Source organism: Talpa europaea (genome assembly GCF_964194135.1).
Source record: "Talpa europaea genome assembly, chromosome: 2".
NCBI classification, from domain to species: Eukaryota; Metazoa; Chordata; class Mammalia; order Eulipotyphla; family Talpidae; genus Talpa; species Talpa europaea.
This window is the reverse complement of record NC_140068.1, coordinates 119084025-119105741: the sequence shown is the minus strand read 5'-3', so window position 1 is coordinate 119105741 and position 21717 is coordinate 119084025. Positions and strand designations below refer to the sequence as shown.

General features: G+C 48.4%; 1 protein-coding gene across 1 annotated transcript in view; it reads right to left on the bottom strand.

Moving 5' to 3' along the window:
* Window positions 1-15317, bottom strand: part of LOC311188291 (patr class I histocompatibility antigen, A-2 alpha chain-like) — a gene marked incomplete at both ends in the record, with an annotated part of 248164 nt that extends 232847 nt beyond the window's left edge. Inside the window, 4 exons of the mRNA XM_084259424.1 lie at window positions 10831-11106; window positions 11679-11954; window positions 12174-12443; window positions 15299-15317. Coding sequence (XP_084115550.1) covers window positions 10831-11106; window positions 11679-11954; window positions 12174-12443; window positions 15299-15317 — 841 coding nt within the window. The remainder of the gene's footprint in view (window positions 1-10830; window positions 11107-11678; window positions 11955-12173; window positions 12444-15298) is intronic.
* Between the last annotated feature and the right edge of the window lie 6400 nt (window positions 15318-21717).

The following is a 21717-nucleotide window of genomic DNA, read 5'->3' as shown; positions in this document are numbered from 1 at the left end:
AAGCTGGCAGAGCTGAAGGAGCTGGTAAGGCCTGCGCTAGCTGGGAAGGGCTCGGAGGCCTCCGGGAGGGAGGTCCTTAGGCCGGGACAGAGATGGCTCCAACTCAGGGCTGGGGGGCACTGAGGACCCTGCAGTCCTGCCAGGTCCGTGACCACCTGTGCCCTAGGCTCTGACATGAAGTGGTGGGTTCCTCGGGACTGCAGGTCACCTCCCTGCTGGAGGCATGAGCCAGTAGGGGAGAGACGAGGAGACGTGGAGACATCCTGGTTCCAGAATTGGCTCTGGGTCGCGCTTCACTGAACAGGGCTGAGCCTCAGCATCCTTCACTTCAGAGAGCACTAGAAAGCAGTTCTGCTTCGGTGAGGGAAGGGGCCTGGGCAGGTGGCAAAGTCCCACAGTGCCTGCCTCAGGAAGAGGGGCCTGTGCCTGTCCCCGGCATCTGTGGGCACAGATCTGGGAGATGACTTGGTGGCGGGAGCCAGCAGCAGCGGTGGTCTCCACTCTGCTGCTCCACCACAAGTCCGTTGTAGCAGTGGCTCTTCAGAACTGCCCTTTTCTGCATGCTTCCTGGGTTATGGGCAGGACCAATCAGGTGGTCCAGTCAGCCAAGGATGAAGATGGTTCAGGGCCTCCCTGGTGGCCTAGAGGTTAAGTCTCGGCACCATCACCACTGCTGCCTGAGTTTGATCCCTGGCCGGGAGCTGACCCACAGGGCGCAGCAGACCTCTCCTGCCTTGCCGGCTGCTCCCCTCAGCAGTGTGTTTCAGTCAGTCTGCCTGTTCTGCTCACTCTACACCTTTGGCCAATACCCCAGTTCTTCTGCACAAAAAAAGAAAAATAGTCCAACCAGACTTGATGTTGGGACACCCTGAAGAGTGATATAAGCCAGGGTTGGAGGGAGCTGAGGGGCTCTGTTCCAACCTCCAAAGAAAGAAGGGGAAGACTCTGTTCCTGGCCTCCGAAGAAAGGAGGGCCAGAAGCTGAAAGAAGACAAGCAGCATCCAGTAGCCAACCTCTGCGGGAGGAAGAGAGGATGAAGACCTCTGTCAGAGATGGGGCCTCCAGTCGGTGTCTGACATCACCTGATAGGAGCACCAAAGGCTCTGGACCTCATGTCTGAAAGAGCTGTTTGTTGCTGGTGTTGTCCAGCAATTCATAAAGAGCTTTTAACCTTTGGTGTCTCTGACACCAGCTGGGATCCCAACTGAAAAGGGTATTCACAGGGCATGAGGATGGGATGCCAGGATAGGCCGCAGTGGCACCCACCTGCACAGGCTATAAGACAAGAGGGCTGCCAAAAAGACCCAAAGCCAAAACCATGGGCTCGAGCAATACAGTACCCATACGATAGGGGCCTACAGGCTAGAGCCGATGGAAGGATAGTGCCCAGAAGGGGACTCATCACTGTGGTTCTCAACCATGTGCACAATTGCAAGAGACTTCAGGCTCTGGAAACAACAACCTTGGGGGCCTCCCCTGGCGGCACAGTGGTTGAGTGTTGGGCTGCGAAGCTGCTTGCAGCCTCTACTGCCCGCAGCCTCTGCAGCGCCGGTTTGATCCCTGGCCACAGGTGAGGGTCCCACATAGTGAGACAGTCCTTTCCTGACACTCGTTGCTCCCCTCAACAATGTACTTCGGTCCTTCTGCCTGTTCTGCTCCCTGCTCTGGCTCTGGTGAATTCTCTCACCATCCCGCGCTTCTGACTGTACCCAGTGCTTGTATAAATAAAATTAAAAAAAAAAAAAAAGTTCTGTTTGCAGAACTTCTAACCTCCTGGAACCCCCTGTGCAGAATTAGCAGTTGCTCTCAGAGACTCTGGCTCCCTTTAGGGCGGCAGGTGCCAGCACACCCACAGAGGACCTTACACTACTTCAAAGGAAACTGGCACCCCCCTGATCACTGCAGCACTATTTACAGTAGCCGAGCTGTGGAAGGGATGGTACATAGATAATAGGATACTACTCATCAAGAAACATAAACTCATGCCATCTGGGGCAACGTGGATGGAGCTAATGGAAATAAGCCCAAAGGAGAAAGACAAATATGTCACTTAGATATAGATATAGAAAAATTAAACAAAGGGCTAGTTTAAGCTATCCCTTGAGTCTCCCAGGTGGTGCCTGACTACTGGCTGGGGCTGCAGACCAGCCCAGACTTTCTGGCCTGACAGCTGGATGGTGGGCTGACCCTCTCTAATTTGACATCAAACTCATTTGATGACAAAGCCTGACTCCAGCTGACTGAGTCCCACATTGTGTCTTGTTGCACCTGCACCACCACTGGGTCTCCAGCCTCTGCTGTTTGCTGGGTCTGAGATGGATGTTGCATGTAATTTTTTGTTTGTTTTTAAGATTCATTTTTATTTATTTATGCATAGAAAAACTGGGGTATAGGCCAGAGGTGCAGAGGGTGAGAGGATTCACCAGACACAGAGTAGGGAGCAGAATAGGCCAATCCACTGAAATCACCTGCTGAGGGGAGGGGTGGGTGAGACAGGAGAGGTCTGCTGCCCCATGTGTGTTGCTCCCTGGCCAGGGATCAAACTCAGTTCTAAGCAGTGATAGCACTCAGAGTTAAACCTTATGTCACCAGTGAGGCCCTGTTTTTAATATATTTTTTACATCTTTTGATATTATTTAAAATAATAGAAGTGCTCCTACTGCTCTACTTTCATAATAAACACGCTCCTTCCTCCCAGCCTTTGGCTCAGGTCGGGTTTACATGTGTCTTTGTCACCTTTACTCCTTGTCCATCTCTCATGACAAAGCAAGCTCCACGTCTCCGGGGTCCTCTCTCTGCTCCCCATTGCATCTGCAGGGGAGGCAGATTGCGGAGGCAGGAGCCAGCCAGGGAGAGGGATGCTGGGAAGTGAGGAGGAGGCAAAGGCAGAGAACACTTGGGAGATGCTCCCCGGTTCACTGAGAAAAGCTTTTCTCAAAGTGTGGTTGTGGAATCCTTGAAGTCACCCAGAGCCTGTCACAGGAGCCACGAGGTCAAAACTATTTTCAAAACACCACTTAGACACCACTGGCTTTTTCACTATTTTGCCATCTGCTGAGGTAAAACTTACTAAAAATTGAGCTTATATTCCTAATTGCACTTATTCTTCACGACTACTTACCTCAGAAACACAACTCCAAGCCAGTTTCATTTCAAAGTGTCTTGGTTGAAGCATTAAAAATTATCATTATTCTGTCATCCTCAAATCCACATTTTACAGCACCTGATGCGATGACAGGCAAGTGCACATGCAACACTCCTGCTGCGTCCCCAATTACCATGTGCTAAGGAAAATATTTGCATGAGATGAATTAGACTGTTTTTCTTTTTTTGTAGTCAATACCGTCTTCACATGAAGGAATGAATGACAAAATCTGTGGCTATTTGATTTGGTTAATGAGCAGACATTGTCCTGAGAATGAGTGTTTGCTCCTTTGAGAAAATCAACTGACAATTGCTAACTGAGAGTAACTTCACCTTGACCAAATATAAGTGCTCAGAAAAAAACTAGAATCATGGAAAATTGTGTCCTACCACTAACTTGACAACTTCCAGTACTACTTTTACTTTTTGGATTTGTGGTGAAAAATAAAACGAATTTTTTAAAATAATTTGATTCCGGTGTAATGAACATTGAAGAGCTTTATAACTTGTGGAACAATATATTACTTTAAAAAAATCACACATTAAAACTAACTGCAATTAGTTTTATTCAAGAGAGGACTTTGCAAATTACCTTGGAGAAAATACCACCTGTATAGATTTAATTTAGTATCAAAATGGAATATTCACAGTAATGTGAAAACACTACTCCAACATATTTGTGTGAGGCTGTAGACATTTATTTCATAGACTTCAAGCAGAACCACAGGAGGGTCTGGCGAGGAGACGCGGCTCAGCAGACACTAGGCCGGAGGCTCAAAGTGTCCAAGCCAGAGCCAGGCCTGGGAGTAGTGCTGGCCGGGGGTGGGGGGGGGTGTGTGGTCACCGCTCCCGCCCCCACCCCCCACCCCTAGTCTCCGGGCCCCTGCCAGGCCCCTTGACCAGGGAAGAGCCCGCGGGACTTTCACACTTTAGGTTTCATTTAAGTTTGGGATTATCAGGGAGGGAGATAGGGTGCGGGCAGGAGACCACGGGGTGACTGAAGGGCGGGCTCAGGGTCTCCCACGGTCCAGAGGACTCTGGGCTGCGCCGCGGGGCCCGACGGCGCCTCCCCCGCGGGCACGACCAGCTCCCCACGACGGCGCCGGGGACGCGCCCTGGGCGGGGACCTGCGCGCCTGGACCCGGCGGGCCCGCGGCTCAGCTCCCCGGCGCGAGGGGGAGGGGGAAGGTCGGGCAGAGCAGGACGGGAGCAGCCTGGGGGCGGGTGCGTGGAGGGGCCCCCAGACTCCTGGGGATGGGGAAGGAGGCGCCACAGCTCAGAGGTGAGAGGGCTGCGGGGCTTTGATCTCCCTGAGGCTCGCACCCCGCAGGGAAATGGGATCATGGTGAGGAAGCGCCCCCTTCTGGCCAGAGAGGGAGCTGTCGGCCACGTTTTCCAGCTCTGGGATGGAGACTGGTCCAGGGGGTTCTACTTTTTCTGAAGGACAGTTTAAGAATAGAAATTCTCCTGAGAAAGAGGGGAGACCATCCCTGAAGTCACCCTTCGCTGGATCTTTTTGACCAGCAGCCATTGTAGGAACAATGAGTTTCTCTCTCGAGATCTTGTTTTTTGGTCAGAGAGCATTTTTGGAGATCTCACTCCTGCCTGTCTGTGTCATCACCCTCCACCCAAGTCAGCAACAAAATGTTTAGAGACCTGCATCCCACCCTGGGCTCCCACCTGCTATCCCGGACTCCCAGAGCAGGCTGGTTTCTGGGTTTGTGCCCCTCCCTCCAAGCATACTGTTCTGTCCACTGCAGGATGGTCACATGAGGCTGCTTCAGTGTCCATGGAGGGAACAAAAAGCATTAAATTTCCATTTCTTCCTACTCAGGCCCCCCAATCTCCATATGTGACCCATCACCCCATCTCTGAGCATGAGGTCACCCTGAGGTGCTGGGCCTTGGGCTTCTACCCTGTGGACATCACCCTGACCTGGCAGCGAGTTGGGGAGGACATGGCCCCAAGAAATGGAGCTTTGAACACCAGGCTGGGAGTAGGGGGGAATGGAAACTACCAGAAGTGAGTGGCTGTGGAGGTGCCTTCTGGAGAGGAGCAGAGATACACATGTCATGTGCAGCATGAAGGCCTGATAGCACCCCTAGTCCTGAGATGGGGTATGAAGGGAAATGTGGGCACAGAGGCTGACTCGGGGCCATCAGAAGCCCTTCTGGAGACCTTCAGAGAGTCAGACCGAGGCCTCAGGCTCAGGGTCTGACCTTCCCTTCCCTTCCAGTGCCACCTCCTCAGTTCTCCATCCTTGCTGTGGTCCTCAATTCCGGCTCTGTTTTCTTTGTTGGTGTGCTCATTGCACACAAGGTGGTTCATATGTGAGGGGGTAGAAGAAGTGCTCAGGTAGGGAAGGGAGTGGGGGATCTTGTCCACTGGGGGCTTTCATGTGCCAGGGAGAACTTGCCCTGCCTGGTTAATGGGAAGTACCATCCACACACACGGGTGTTGCCCAGAGGGCATTTGGTCCAGTCCCCCTTCATCTCCTTTCCTCATTTTTCCCAGGCCTGACCTGGGACTTTACTCACAGTTCTGGAAACTTCCCTGTTCTGCAGGATTAGAAGATTCCTTTAGGACTTCTGACCTGACTACTCCCTGGTCCCACCTGACGCTTCTTCCCACAGGAGGACAAGGAGGAAGCTACACTCAGGCTGCAAGTAAGTGTGGTCAAGGCTTGGATCCCTGAGCCCTGGGAATGGTGTAGATGGAGCCCATGAGAGAGTCACTCTCATCAGTTTCTCCTGTGGTCTCATCTCTCACCAAGTTTTGTTGTGTTCTCCCCTGGGCAGCCACAGTCCCTGTGCTCTGAAGTGTATCTCCGCCCCTATAGGTGAGACCCTGGAGAATTGCAGTGGGGGTGAGGATTGAGGCAGAGAGGCTGGGACTATGCAATGGGGATGCTTTCAGGAGGACATCTTGGGAATGCAGTGGACCATTGATAATGTTAACACTCGGGTAATGAGTGAGCTGTCAGGGGTGAAGATGCCACCACATCCTAGCAGGGGCCAGGACAGGCGGAGGGGTCCCGCCCAGTTTCTTACACCTCAAGCCAACCATGAGGTATTTCTAAACCTCCTCCTCTTCTGCAGGTCCAATGCTTTTTCAGTCCCACTCAGAAGCTCCTTCTCCATGGAACTGTATTTATTGGGGTGTTGTTCTGACACTCTTTACACTGTGTGAAATTTGAATTACTTTATTCTGGGGCTTGATGTTAATTGACTTCCCATCATTTTATATTGTGTACCCTGTCATTCTTGTTACACACACACACACACACACACACGCACATTCCCCTCTCCTTGGGAACCAGACCCTCACTCAGCACTGGGGTTACTCTGGCCCTCTGTCTCTGGTCCCCTCAGAGCCTCCCTCTCTGCAGTGTCTCTACTCAGCGGTGTCTGAGCAGCCCCAGGAGTCCCTGCACCTCCTGCCTCTGCCCTTGTGGGCAACCAGCCCCTCACCCTGCATGACAGTGAGGAGGCGAAGGCCAAGTCCTGAGGTCAGTGACCAATGGAGGAGACAATTTACCTTTTTCTTTTCTTTTCCCCCTCATTGTATTATTCAGTTGAGGTTAGCATTGGTTTACACACTGCATGTGTTCAGAGGCAAGGGTCACATCTCTTCAGATGTTTGTTACCAAATACACCCACCCTAAGGGCACCCGTAGTCTTCACTATAGTCTGTTGGGCCCTCTCCCTACTTTGTTTCCTACTCTTACCCCCAGCCATAGCTTCAATTCTGCAGTCATATATATAGAATATGCTTTGGTTTAGTTTCATCTGTCCCAACTTTGTTTCTTTATATTCCAAATATGAATGAAATCATCTGTATGTAACTTTTTCCTTCAAATTTATTTCACTTAGTATAATCCCATCCACATCTATCCATATTGTTGCAAATTCAATTATTTCATCTTTTTCACAGCTGAGTAGTATTCCACGGTGTGTATAGCTTGTGTTCTTTATCCCCTCATCTGCCGTTGGGCACTTAGTTTGTCTCCATCGCTTGGTTATGGTAGACAGCGCTGCAGTGACCGTAGGAGGCGCACATTCCTCGGAATTAGTGTTTTTACCTTCTTTGGATAAATACTATGGAATGGGATGCTTGACCATGGGACAGGTCTATTTTGAGGAACCTTCATTTTTTTTTTCCATAGGGGCAGGACCAATGTGCTATCCATAGAAAACAGAGGTACCAAGTTACCGCCCTGCCTAAGGAAAGGAGGAGCTAAGCAGGGATGAAAAGCGAAGGAAGAGGAGGAAGACGTGGAGCAAGATGGGGAAAGGAGGCTAGAGGAGGTGCATGGAGCAGAGAGACATGTGAAGAAGAAACCACGCCTTGCTTCTCACTTGGACTTGTGCCACGGAGCTGGGGACATGGAAAGAGTCATGTGAAAGAGATTAAAAACACGGGTGAGAGACTCATGAGGATGCTGACAATGGCAGCTGTTATCTTGTTGTGGATTTTGATTTTGTTCTTTTCCTTCCAGACTTGCCTGGCCCCTCCTGCCCCTTTCCCATGGGTCTCTACCAGTAGGTGCCTTAGCCTTGTGGCAGGCGTTCGGGCCCCAGTGGGCCTGCTTTGGGCCCAGCCTGTTTGGCTGGGCATTTACCCATGAGGGGTAGGTAACTGTGGGTGCTTCACTTGGGAACTATTCTAACTATATTCTTTCTCTTCTTCTCTCTATTGCACACTGATTCTCTGTTTTATAGTAATTGTATTAAAGTTCTTTTCTATTGAAGGTCTTACGCTTTAGTGTATGTTTTGTCTTTATGCAGCTGATGGCAGATCCCATGTAGAGTGTGCAGTTTTGAGGGTCCAGGGAACCCCTCATTCTGCCCACTGACAGGACAAGACATCATTCCCACCCACCATGTGCCAGAATTCCTTTTCCTCCACACCTTTCAATGGGTCATTCTCACAGATGTGAGGTGGGAACTCACTGTGGTTTTATTTATTTTTTAAAGAATTATTTATTTTTTTAAAGATTTATTTATTGATTGATTTATACATACATACATACAAGCACTGGGTACAGTCAGAAGCGCGGGAGGGTGAGAGAATCCACCAGAGCCAGAGCGGGGGGCAGAGCAGGCAGAAGGACCGAAGTACACTGCTGAGGGGAGCAGCGGGCGGCAGGAGAGGTCTGCGCGCCATGTGGGAAGCCTCCTCTGGTGGTCGGGGAGTAGCCGGGGATCGAACCGGCACTGCAGAGGCTGCGGGCAGCTTCGCAACCCGGCGCTCAACCGCTGCGCCACCGGGGAGGCCCAAGAATTATTTATTTATTTATACAAGCACTGGGTACAGTCAGAAGCACAGGCAGGTGAGAGAATTCACCAAAGCCAGAGCAGGGAACAGAACAGGCAGGCTGTCGAAGAAATACACTGCTGAGGGGAGCAGCAAGAAAGGCAGGTGAGGTCTGTTGCGCCATGTGGGACCCTCGCCTGCGGCCGGGGATCAAACTGGCTGGCAGAGGCTGCTGGCAGCTTCGCAGCCCATTGCTCAACCGCTGCGCCACCAGGGGAGGCCTTTATTGTGGTTTGAATTGGCATTTTTCTGACAGCACATGATGATAAACTTGTATCCATATATCTATTGGCCACACGTGTATCTTTTTTAGAAAAGTACCTATTTAGCTCCTCTCCTCTGTTTTGAGGTGTTTTCTTGTTTTGGAGTTCTTTGTAGATCTTGGATATTATATCCATGTTGGATTGATGATGTACAAATAGTTTCTCCAATTTGATACTGTCTTTTCATTTTAACGATAGTTTCCTTCACTATGTAGAAGCTTTTTAGTCTGATGTGATTCCATTGGTTTCTTTTTGCTTTTGCTTCCTTGGAGCACAGAAGACACTATGGGCAGTGAAAATACTCTGTATGATATTCTCATGATGGACACAGGACATTACACATGTGTCCAACACCCCAAGAACGGACAACACCAGAGTAAACCCAAAGGGAAACCATGACTTTGCAACTATGACGAGCAGGTCTATTACTTGTAACCCACATGTCAGTCTGGTCTTAACACCTAGTTTGGTCATGATGTGTGAATAGTTTTACAAGTTGAGGAATGAAATGCAATTTACTTTAGAAAGCATATTTCATGCTCATACAAGGACATTTAAATAACACTCAAGGATACACATAAGTCATTTCCCTCCACCCTCAAACACCCCAGTCAGCCAGTATCTGCTCAAAACCTAGCAATTTATCTTTTCTCTTCCAAATATATGTATCTCCATGCTCCTGTCTGGGCAATACTGTTTGTTTTCCCATCAGTAAAGGAGTTCAGGTCACAGAGTTGGGGGGAAACATTTGCAAATCACGAATCTGACAAAGGACTGCATCTACAAAAAAATGCCGAAAACTCAATGATCAGAAAGAAATAACCCAATTTTAATAAGGACAAAAATAGTGTAATAAATGAACAGCACTTCATCTGTAAAAATGTACAAAACTTCTATACAAACAGCAACTGTATTCATAGAAAAGTGAAAATATGAACAAATGCTCACTACCACAGTTAAGAACAGTGACACCATCACACCTAGGAGAGACTGAAAATGCAAACTCTGCACAATACCAGGTGCTGTCCAGGGTGTGAACAAAAGAAGCCTCATTACATTCATTTTTTAAATTTTTTTTTATTTATATAAGAGCTGGGGTACAGGCCCAAGTCGCGGGAGAGTGAGAAGGTTCACCAGAGACCTGATTCACCAGATCTGGTGAATCAGGATTCACCAGAGTGGGGAGCAGAACAGACAGACGGACTGAAAGCACTGCTGAGGGGAGCAGCGGGCGAGAGAGGAGATGTCTGCCCCGCCATGTGGGAGTCTTCCTGGCTGGCCGGGAATCGAACCTGCACTGCGGAGGCTGCGGACAGCTTCACAGCACTGCGTTCAACCCACTGTGCCACTGTGGAGGGCCCTCATCACATTCATTTTAAAAGATGCTTTAGGGGCTGAGAGACACATCAGAGCCCTGGGCACTATTGTTGCCTGGTTGAGAACAAAACAGAACCTGGTAAGAGATGACACCACAGGAGGGACTGATGAGGGTGACTCCCCCATGGAGTCCATTTACACTGTCCCCAGAGGCTCAGGGTCAAACCATTGATCTACACTTACCTGGAGCCTGAGTGTAGCTTCCTCCTTGTCTCCCTGTGGGTAGAAAAATCATGTGAGACCAGAGAGCAGTCAGGTCAGAAGCCGAAAGGAATCTTCTAATCCTGCACCACAGGGAAGTTTCCAGAACTGGGACTAAAGACCCAGGTCAGTACTGGTGAAAAAGAAGAAAGGAGGCGAGGGGGGACTGGACCAAATGCTCTCTGGGCAACACACGTGTGTGGATGGCACTTCCCAAAAAACAGGCAGGGCAAGTTCTGCCTGGGACATGGAAGCCCCCAGTGGACAAGATCCCCCACTCCTTTCCCTACCTGAGAGTTTCTTCCTCCACATCACAGCTGCAGCCACCACAGCTCCAGGGAGCACAGCTCCAAGAAGAACCAGGCCAGCAATGATGCCCGCGGTGGGGATGGAGGACTGAGGAGGGGGCACTGGAAGGGAAGGAAGATCATACCCTGAGCCCCAGACCTTATCCTGACCCTCTGAAGGGCTCCAGAAGGGCTCCTGATGGCCCTGAGAACAGCCTCAGTGCCCACATCCTCCTCCTCACCCCATCTCAGGACTTGGGGCTCCAGCAGCCCCACATGCTGCACGTGGCACGTGTATCTCTGCTCCTCTCCAGAAGGCACCACCACAGCCGCCCACTTCTGGAAGGTTCCATCTCCCCCAGGCCTGGTGTCCACCAGCTCCATCTCCTGGGTCAGGTCCTCCCCATCTCGCTGCCAGGTCAGGGTGATGTCCGCAGGGTAGAAGCCCAGGGCCCAGCACTTCAGGGTGACCTCACCCTCAGAGGTGGGGTGGTGGGTCATGCGTGTCTTTGGGGGATCTGAGGTGGTAAATCAGAAAACTCACTTTATGTTTCCTCCATGGACACTGAAGAATCCTCATGAGACCATCCTCACAATGGACAAGACAACTAGTGTGGCAGGAAAAAGCATAAAATGTAAAAAACAGGTTAATCTGGGGAATCTGTGAGATTCTCCTATTCCTTAGAAAGTCCTAGAATGAGGATGAGAACCCAGGGTAGGATGAAGCAGAGGGAGGGGAACACAGACTTTTTATTCCTGACCTGGGTGGAAGGTGAATGACACAGAAAAGCAGGAATCACATAACTGAAAATGTTCTCAGACCAGAAACAAGACTGAGAGAGAAACTCGTGGTTCTCAAACAGGCCCCTGGTCAAAAGGACCCGGTGACGTGTGAGGTCAGGGACTGTCTGTCTTTCTCAGGAGAGACGGGATCCCTTCACTGTCCTTCAGGAGAAGCCGGAGTCTCTGGGAGTCTCTCTCGTGCAGAACATGAAACCCAGGGGAGCCCCCCTCTCGGCACTAGAGAGAGGACTCATTTCCCGCAGTGACTCCAGGCTGGGGGGCCCGGGAGCCTCCAGGCCCCTCTTACCCGTGCGCTGCAGAGTCTCCTTCCCGTACTCCAGGAATCTGCGCAGCCACTCCACGCACCTGACCCCCACATAGTTCCTGAAGTGCTCTGCCACACCCTGGGCCTCCCACTCTCGCCAGGTGATCTGAGCAGCCGTGTCTGCTGTGGTCCAGGAGCGCAGGTCCTCGTTCAGGGCGATGTAATCGGCACCGTCGTAGGCGAACTGGCTGTATCCGCGGAGGAGGAGCCCGTCGGGCCCCACATCGCAGCCAGACATCCTCTGGAAGGTGTGAGAGCCTGTCCCCGCCCGCGTCACCCTGAGATCACCCTGCCTGCACCCACCCTGAATAAACTAAACCGAATGAAACCGGGTGAAAGTCCCGCTGACTGTTCCCAGGGACCCGGGCAGGTTGTGGAGAAGCCTGGAGGGGGAGACCCTAAGCGAAGCCCCCCCACCCCCCCCCCCCGTCCGTGGGGATGGGGGTGCTGACCTGGCCCGGACCCGCACCAGCTCACCGGTCTCACTCTGGTTGTAGAGGCTGCGCAGGGTGTCCAGTTGCGCTCGGAACCTCAGTGTGTTGTCCCTTTGGTGCTGCGTCTCCTCGTCCTGCTCCTCCTGCCCGATCTGCTCCATCCATGGCGCCCGCGTCTCCACACTCTGGCCCGGGGAGTCGCTGTCAAACCGCCCGAACTGCGTGTCGTCCACGTACCCCACGGCGATGAAGCGGGGCTGACCGGGACCAGGCCCGGACATCGCGGTGTAGAAAAGCCTCATGGAGTGGGGGCCTGGGGGCGGGAGGGGAGACCCGGGATATTCTTCTCCCCTTCGGGGGCTCGAGTCCCAGGGCGCGAGACAGAAAGTGGGTGAAAGATGAGCGAGAGTGAAAAGCGGCTGCGGGACGAAAATGGCCGGGACTCGGGGGGCCAGAGGAGGCTGGGGTCTCGGGGGGAGACGGAAAGGGGCCAGGACGGGGCGGGCCGACGTGGGGGGACAACTAGGGCGGCGGCGAGGTCGCGCCTTTCCCACGCTCGCCCGCGCCCTCGCTCCCGCCTCTGGGAGCGCCCTGTCCCCTCCCGACCCGCACTCACCCGCCCGGGTCTCCCTCGGGGCCGCGGCCACCGCGAGCAGGAGCAGGAGGGCTGCGCCCCCCATCCCCCAGGACGCGCCTCCACCCGGGCTGGGGAGACGGAGTCCCGGCGGGCGGGCGAGGGCTTTGGAACGGGAGCCGCGGGGCTGCTGATTGGCTGCTCTGGAGACCTCCAGGCAATGGGGAGTGAGCCCCGGGGTGAGTCACCAGTATCCAGGAAGGAGGACCCGACAAGAGCTGTGAGAAGTGAAACTGGGGAGGTGAGGAAGCCCCAACAGTCACCTTCCAGCCCCAGACAGCGCCCTGGGGACTGAGACCTTGAGAGCCACACCCCGAGACCCTCCTCTCCTGCACCGTCTCCCGAGTCACACCGTCTCCCGAGTCCAGGCCCAGGAACTGGGTCAGCGATTCTCAAACCTTTTTCTTTCAGGATGTCTCTACAGTCTCACAAATTATTAAGGATCCCATGTATAATTTTTATGTGGGCTATACCGTTAAACATTTACTTTACTAGAATAAAGGCGCTTTAAGATGGAATTACTTCTTTACTTTAGAATATTAATAACCAATGTATGCTAACAAAGCATTTTTAAGAAAATAACTAAGTTTTACCTTAGCAAATGCCAAAATAGTGAAAGGCAAATGGTGTCTAAGTGATGTTATAAAAATAGTTTTGACCTCCTGGATCCCGGAAAAGGTTCTCGGTGACCTCAAGGGTTCCACAGACCGACTCTGGAAACGCTTTTCTCAGTGAACCAGGGAGAGTCTCCCAAGTGTCCTCTGCCAGCATCCATCTCTTTGGTTTGGATTTCCTATTTCCAAAGTTTTTCTTAGAGTTTTGCCCCTGTACTCCCTGGAAGAGAACTCATTTCAGAGATGATGAGAGAGAGTCTTCAGTCTGAGAAGGGAGTTGGAGAGACAGGTGCTTCCCTTTGGAACTGGGACAGTTTATGAGTCCGAGGCACCAGACCCACTGATAATCTTCTTTGATTTTGTTTTTCACCTGCTTAGTATGTATTTCCATCCAGGGACCTCACCTCCTCTTTAAGAGAGATAATATTGGCCCCTTGACTTTACATGTGTTTAATGCATCTGACTTGATGCTCCCAAAGCATGAAGAGCTGTGCTGTCAAACAGAATGTTCTGGAAGAAAAAAATGTTCTATATATGTACTGACCAATATGGTGCCTCTAACTATTGAACACTTGACATGTGGCTCATGAGCTGAGATGTTGCATATTTAACTATGTATCATTTAAAATTAAAAAGCCATATGTGGCTAGTAACTACCATATTGACAGTACATATCTACAATGTTCTTAACTTTCAGTATCTGCCCCCCAATACTTTGTTGTATAATAAAGTAGTATAATAAAATATAATGTATAATAAAATTATCTTCTTGTGGAAATCATGAATTTTTCTACATGGGGTTTAAGTATATCCTTAAAATATGGCATGTCCAAATAGTTTAATTAACATGTATTTTAACAACAGAGAGAGAGAGGTGCAATCCCAAATCTGAATACAAACTCTGTCAAATCCCTGAATGACCACTAAACTGTGCTGAGGTGTGGGACACTCAAGAGAAACTGCTGGAAAACCAGAAAGAACTTAGAGGGTGTTCTACCCTTGAGTGACAGACTCATCCTGGTGCAATCTGTGATTCTGCACGTATGACTCATGACTTCCCCGATCCACACAAGCTCAGAGAACCAGAAGAAAAATCTTACTGACTTGAGGAATCAAACATCAGATTTCGTGGCAGTCTTTGGGTATTTGAATACACCAGGAATAAGATAACCAACAAGTGAGTGAATGCCAACATCTGGGTAGACACTGTCCAAAACCTTGGTTGACCATTGAATCGCATGGAGACAAAAAACCTGGGTTGACCATTGAATCACATGGAGACAAGTCAAACCCTTCAAGACCTAGGATGAAAATGCAGCAAGTAGAGACTGAAGCAACAGAGCAGGAGCCCAGCTGTGCACACTGCAGGGGCAGATTTCGCCTGGTTCAGGCAAATGTCCAACTTCAGTGGGCAAGAAAAGGAATCCCCAGAAAAATAAGAGTCCAGATGTGTTAAATCTTATATCTTTCACGTATTTAGATTTAAGCCTGTTTTCTTCATGGTGCTTCTTTGAATAAAGCCTGACTATTCTCTACAAGGTATCGGCATAATTTTCTTTCTTTGACAAAAAGGATATAAATATTTAGTGGCCAGATGATAGACAGTAGAAGTTTTTCAAATCTTCACAGGTTTTTTTTATATACTCAAGAGGTCAAGACCAATTCCCCTCCTGTGAGTCCCCGGACTTGCTGGCTCCCTGCTCATGGAGGAGGCTGGGGTGCCTTTGCTACTTCACAGTGAGTGAGGCTCAAAAGGCTCCACGATCTCCTGCTTGATCTCTCCTGCTCCTCTCTGGGGAAGACATTTGCTGTGCTGCGTGGGCACTCAGATAAGGATATGCTCACATGGTGAGGAACTGAAGCTTTTTCTAGCAGCCACATGGATGAATCTTTATGAAGATCCTTCCATGTCCATCAAGCCTTTTCTTCGGCCTGACATCGTGATTGCAGCCCCGTGAGACCCCGAGCTGGAACCACCACTGGGGTACAGGCCAGAGGTGTGGAGGGTGAGAGGATTCACCAGAGACAGAGTGGGGAACAGAACAGGGAGACTGACTGAAATACACTGCTGAGGGCAGCAGTGGGCAAGACAGGAGAGGTCTGCTGTGCCATGGGGGTAGTTTCCTGGCCGGGGATCAAACTTGTGCTGCAGAGGCTGTGGAGAGCTTCATAGGTTGTATCTTAAACCCTTGCACAACCAGGGAGGCCCATAAATAAATAAAATCTTAAACAACAAAAGAAGTCTTGGAAAAAGAAGTTATGAGTGTGGAAGACCTGGGCTTGGGTCCTAGGTCTGTGTCATGCTAAATATGGGAATGTTTCCACTCTTACCTGTAAAATGGGACTAATAGAGTCTTGGTTGTCTGCCTCACACAGGTGATAAGAGGATTATGCTTAAACTTACAGTAATGTAGAAGTGAACTATATATTGCTTACAAGAAATGAAGTTTCAATATAAAGACACATTGAAAATAAATTTATGGAAAAAAGATAATCTATGATGATAGACATCATAAGGAGATTGGAGTGGTTCTATTAAAATCAGCCATAAAAGATTTCAAAATAGAATTCATTGGCAGATATAGAGAACTCCCTCATGGTGATAAAATCTAACAGAGTGAGAAACTTCAGAGTACAGATAGAAAGGAGACACGGTTGCCTGGCTGGGGTATGGAAAGAGGATCAAATATAAAGGTGCAGCTATTGCCAAGAGCTAAGACATGGAAACAACCTAAATGCCCAAAACCAGATGTCTGCATCAAGAAGATGTGCTATATATACACGAGGGAATACTACTCGGCAATCAAAAAAGATAAAGATGCCATTTGCAGTAACACAGATGGAGCTGGAAGGGATTATGCTCAGTGAAATATAAGTCAGAAGGAAAAGGAAAAATACTGGATGGTTTTACTTAGAGGAGGAACATAGGAAACCATACAAGGGATGGGTGAAAAAAGACAAAACTAGCAGCAAACGATACATTGGAGACATTCATCTGGGGAGGGAAGAGCAGCAGAGTCTGTGGTGATGTTCCTGGGTGTCCTGGTGGAGGCACTTTCTTGGGGACAACACCTGAGAGGAGAAATCAAACATTGTATAAAATTGAAGAACAATGTAAAAATACATAAATAAATTTCAAAAAAATATATAAAGGAGCAGGAGACATTTTGGGATGAGGGGGCTGTGCAGTCTGTGTTCTATGGTAGTTCCAGGATTATATTTATTTAGAATATTCATTTATCTGTCTATTTATTCTATTATTTATATTTACCTAACTGTCCATCTAAAATTGGTAAATTTTATTTCATGTAAAGATCTTAAGAAATAAAAGCAGGGAGAAAGAAGACAAAGTTAATACACTAGAGTGAATTAAAAACAGAGAATTCATTGCTAGGAGTTCTGTCCCAAGGAATGTTAACGGATTTCTTCCAGGCCTCGGGAATGACAGTAGATAATAACTCACACATTACAGCAGTAACTAGCAACAGAGACATGCAGAGTACTTTTTTTGAGGCTTGTCTTAACATATTGAACAGATATGATTGCTTACATTTTTTGTTTTATACTTTTATTTGGCTTGTGTTTATTTTGGTTTAACATATATATTACATGAATAACATCACGGTGGTTAAATAGAACTATATTGCTGTAAATTTCCTATATGTTATGGGATGTAGTTCCATTAAGTAGATATTGAAAAATGAAAGATAAAGTATTTACAACAATAAAAAGTACTGAAATAAATATATTTAAAGCACATGAAGAATTAATTTCACAGAAAAATATTTCCTTAAATCAAATAAAGGTAGAAAATGATAAAATGGAATGAAAAAGTTGTGAGACAATGAAAAAATAAACATCAAAACGACAGACAAATCTAACCATATCAAAAACCGGATGGTCTCACTCATAGCAGGAATTTAGAAAATCTAAATAAGGGACCAGGAAAAAGACTACTTATAATAAAGTAAAAATCAAAACCAACAAGCAACTATAAACCAGAGACACACTGTGGGGCGGGGGCGTGAGGAGAGGAGGGATTAGGGTCAAAAAAAGGGGGGCAGGAATTGTACGGGGAATATAACCAAGATGAAAATGCATACATTGTGCAAAAATGAAAATGAAAAATGATGTAAAAAATAGATAAAATAAAATAAAAATAAAAATAAAGAAATTAGGCACTGCCGGCGCCATGAGATGTGGCCCCCTGAGCGCCCAGCTTAGTGGCCTTAGAGGCTTGCTTGGGTCAGGCAGAGTCCAGACCCCGCCAGGAGGGCGCGCGCGATGCGGCTGGGCTCAGGGACCTTCGCCGCTGGCCTCGTAGTGATTGTGGTGCTGGGGTCGCGCTGTTCCTTTGGGGTTTCTCCACGGCCCCAAGTTTGTTCTGCTCCTAGAACTGAGCACCTAACAGAGCCCCCAGTGCCCGAACCCGCAGCCGGTGCAGCTTCCGACTGAACCAAGCTCCCACCACCCGTCCTCAGTAAAGTTGTTATTATACTAAAAAAAAAAAAAAAAAAAAATTAACTAAATCCCAATGAAAGCCTGTGATTCTCTGGCACATATTAAAAAAAACTAGAAACAACAAATGTTGGCGAATATGTGGAGATAAAGGAACTCTCCTGCACTGCTGGTGGGAGTGCAAACTGGTCCAGCCACTATGGAGAGCTGTGTGGAGATTTCTGGACCTACTAAACATAGAGCTTCCATATGGTCCAGCAATTCCACTCCTAGGTATTTACCCAAAGGACACAGAAACATTAATTCCAAAGGGCACCTGCACCCCTATGTTTATAGCAGCACCATTTACAATAGCTAAGCTTTGGCAACAACCCAAATGCCCAAAATAGATGACTGGATCAAGAAGATGTGGTACATATACACCATGGAATATTACTCAGCATTCAAAAAAGATAAACTCATGCCATTTGCAGCAACTTGGATGGAGCTGGAAGGGATCATGCTCAGCAAAATAAGCCAGAAAGAAAAAGAAAAATACCAGATGGTCTCACTCATAGCAGGAATCTAGAAAACCTAAATAAGGGACAAGGAAAAAGAATAATTGCAATAAAGTAAAAATCAAAATCAGGGCCTCCCCGGTGGCGCAGTGGTTGAGCGCTGGGTTGCCAAGCTGCTTGCAGCCTCTGCAGTGCCAGTTGGATCCCCGGCTGCTCCCCAGCCACCGCACAAGGATCCTACATGGCAGCGCAGACCTCTCCTGCCGCCCGCTGCTCCCCTCAGCAGTGTACTTCGGTCCTTCTGCCTGTTCTGTTCCCTGCTCTGGCTCCGGTTAATTCTCTCACCCTCCCGCTCTTCTGACTGTACCCAGTGCTTGTATAAATAAATAAATAAATCTTTAACAACAACAACAAAAAAAATCAAAATCAACAAGCAACTATAGACCAGAGACACACTACAGTGGGGGGCGGGGGGAGGAGAAGGGGGATTAGGGTCAGAATAAGGGGGGTGGGAATTGTATGGGGAATACAACCAAAAAGAAAATGCATACATTATACAAAAATGAAAAATGATGTAAGAATTATATAAAATGTTTTAAAAAGCCTGTGATTATCAGATTGGACAATATCAAGGAGATTTGTATTCTATGTGTGTTAGAAAGACTTTCTATACAAACAAATATAGGTTAAAACTGAAAGGGTGAAAGGATACGCCAAGGAAATAGAAAGCAGAACCACAAACCTTTACTGTCATTGCAGGAGGCGGCAGGAGCAAGGCCTGAGGGACCCAGACAGCAGGTCCCTGCCTCTCTGTCCAGGAGGGAGGGGGAGAGCAGAATGTGGGGGCCACAGTGGATCTGGGGAAGGACTCTGGGTGCTGGAGGAAGGGGGTGGTGTGGTCACTACCTCTGAAGAGATGGGAGCCTGTTCCCTACATGAATTGTAAATCAATGTTACTGCAATTTGAAAAACAGCCCTCAGCAAAGGGACAGGGAGTGGAAGAGAAAAATATCTACTTTGGTAATTTCGATGGGAAATTATTCCCCTAAATCACACACAGTACTGTAAATCAGTGTTACTTCAATTAAAAAAAAAAATTAAAATAAGCCTCAGGAAAGGAACGGGGAGCTGAAGGGAAAAGCATCTGCTTTGCGGTCTCCAGGGTGTGGTCATCGAGGGGCTGCAGAGAGAGGCTGTGGGGAGAGAAGATGGCGCCTCAGACACGGGGCAGCTCCAGAGCCGCCTCTCCTCTCCCCCACTCCCCCCACCTCGGCCTGGTGCCAGGGCTGCTCACAGGGCATCTCACCCCCTCCCCCAGTGATGCTCAGCCCCAGCTCACTCTCTCAGCCTGAGTCACACGCACACCCAGCCTCTCCCCTGGCTGCCAGACTAGGACAGCGCCGCAGCGCCCCCGTGTGGCCACGGGGCTGAGGACAAGGGGAGAGAACCCTGTGATCTCCCAGGTTCTCCTCGAGCTCCCACAAGGACAGGGCTGTGCACAGGGTGGGGAGCAGCATACAGCTTCTGGTTCTCAGTCTGACCTGTTTCCTAATACACGCTGACGTGATGAAGGTCTCCTGTCTCACCCGCTGCTCCCCTCAGCAGTGTATTTCATCAGTCACCTGTTCTGTTCCCCGCTCTGTCTCTGGTGAATCCTCTCACCCTCCCGCACATCTGGCCTGCGCACTGGTTCTTGTATGCATGAATAAATAAATCTTTAAAAAAATAGGGTCTAGAAGTACCTGAGCTGTAGTGTCATCACTGATCCATACAAGGTGTTTAGCCTTAATAAGATCCTTAACGGATCACTGGAGGAGGGGGGAGGTTAAGGCAATACACTAAAAACGCTTTCTTAAGGGACACATTGGAGAGTGTTATCTGATTCTTAATAAAGGCCCAGCTAAACCTGGATTCCAGTGTCTAGGATGCAAGGGCCGAGCTCCAGGTTGTGTTTGTGTCCTGTGATGAGTCCCTGTCTCATTCACCCGCAGGTGCTCTCCAGTCTATTACCCTCTTTTCTCTCTGTTTTATGGCTTATTGCTCTCCAACATTTTCTACTTGTTCCACCAGTTCACTCGTGTATTGTCCATGTTTTCACTGTCATTTGAGATCCTTGAAGGTAGGATAATTCTCCCATGAACACATTTCCTCAAATGTAGTGCATGGCTAGAAATATTTGCTGAAGTAATGAAGAAATGTACTGGCCTCTCTCTCATTACCTCTCCATTCACATCCTATTCCACCATCAGTTCCCCCCTGTATCTTTTGATTCTTCTATCTCTGTCCCTTCCCCAGACCTCATCACTTCCCTTAGGCTCTTGACCCAGACTAACAACTTCTCCTAGATGATCCTGTAGGGGAGGGTTTTAGACCCTTCCTTCCATCTGGAGAACATTAGGTTGAAACAATCCAACCTCAAAAGAAATCACTGAAAATAGTCAACCTTTCACAGGCTAACACTGCTAAATATACAGCTCATGCATTATTATGCCCATAGTTGCTCCTTCTCGTCAAAAATGGACTTCTGACCAGGGAATGAGGATGAGGTAGGAGGAGAAAACTCCTTCCTGCCACATTATCCAACAAGCATTACTGGTGATATGTTGGAACGCACCAGTGTTGGAAGCCAGAGGAGGAAGGTAAATCTCAGTGGAGGCATTACCATGTCTAAGCGAAGAATTTATCCCTGATGAAGTGTTGATCAAAACTGGATTTAGACTAAATATTTATATAGCCTCATTACTTCCAAACACCTTACTAAGAGATTTCTCTTCCATTATCTCTTGTAATCCTCCAAAGAGCCCTTTAATTTACTACCATTGGTCACTGGTCTTATCATCAGAGCTAGATTACTAAGACCACTGGAACAGGAACCAGGTCTTTTGTTCTCTTAATTCTTTTCGCTTGATATTTTGTCCAAACATCACAGCACAAAACACAATACTGGGAGGAACAGCCAACACTGGTTGATTGATTAGTTCCTCTAGTCAGCGATTTTCCTCCCCTCTGAAAATACTCTCCTCCTTTAGCTTTTCTATCTTTAACAGTTATATGCATAGCCTACTTCTTGCCCTTAACTTTGGGTTCTTCCTTCCCTCTGTGAGAAATGCCTCTTCCTTCGTTCTTTGCAGACATCACCTATTTGAAAACAATATAACTTGGTGGCTGGGTGGCGGACTTGTAAGAACAAGATCCACAAAATAGCCATGTGACATTGGGCACATTAACACTTTGTGTCTGTTTCCCTACAGTGAAATGGTACTAAAAATAAATAATTCTAGAATTGTTGTAAGAGTTCTTGTAAAGAGTTGAAATAGAAAGAGTTGATTATCATAGAGTTAAAACCTAATTAAAGACAAAGCACAACATCTCAAACGTAAAGTC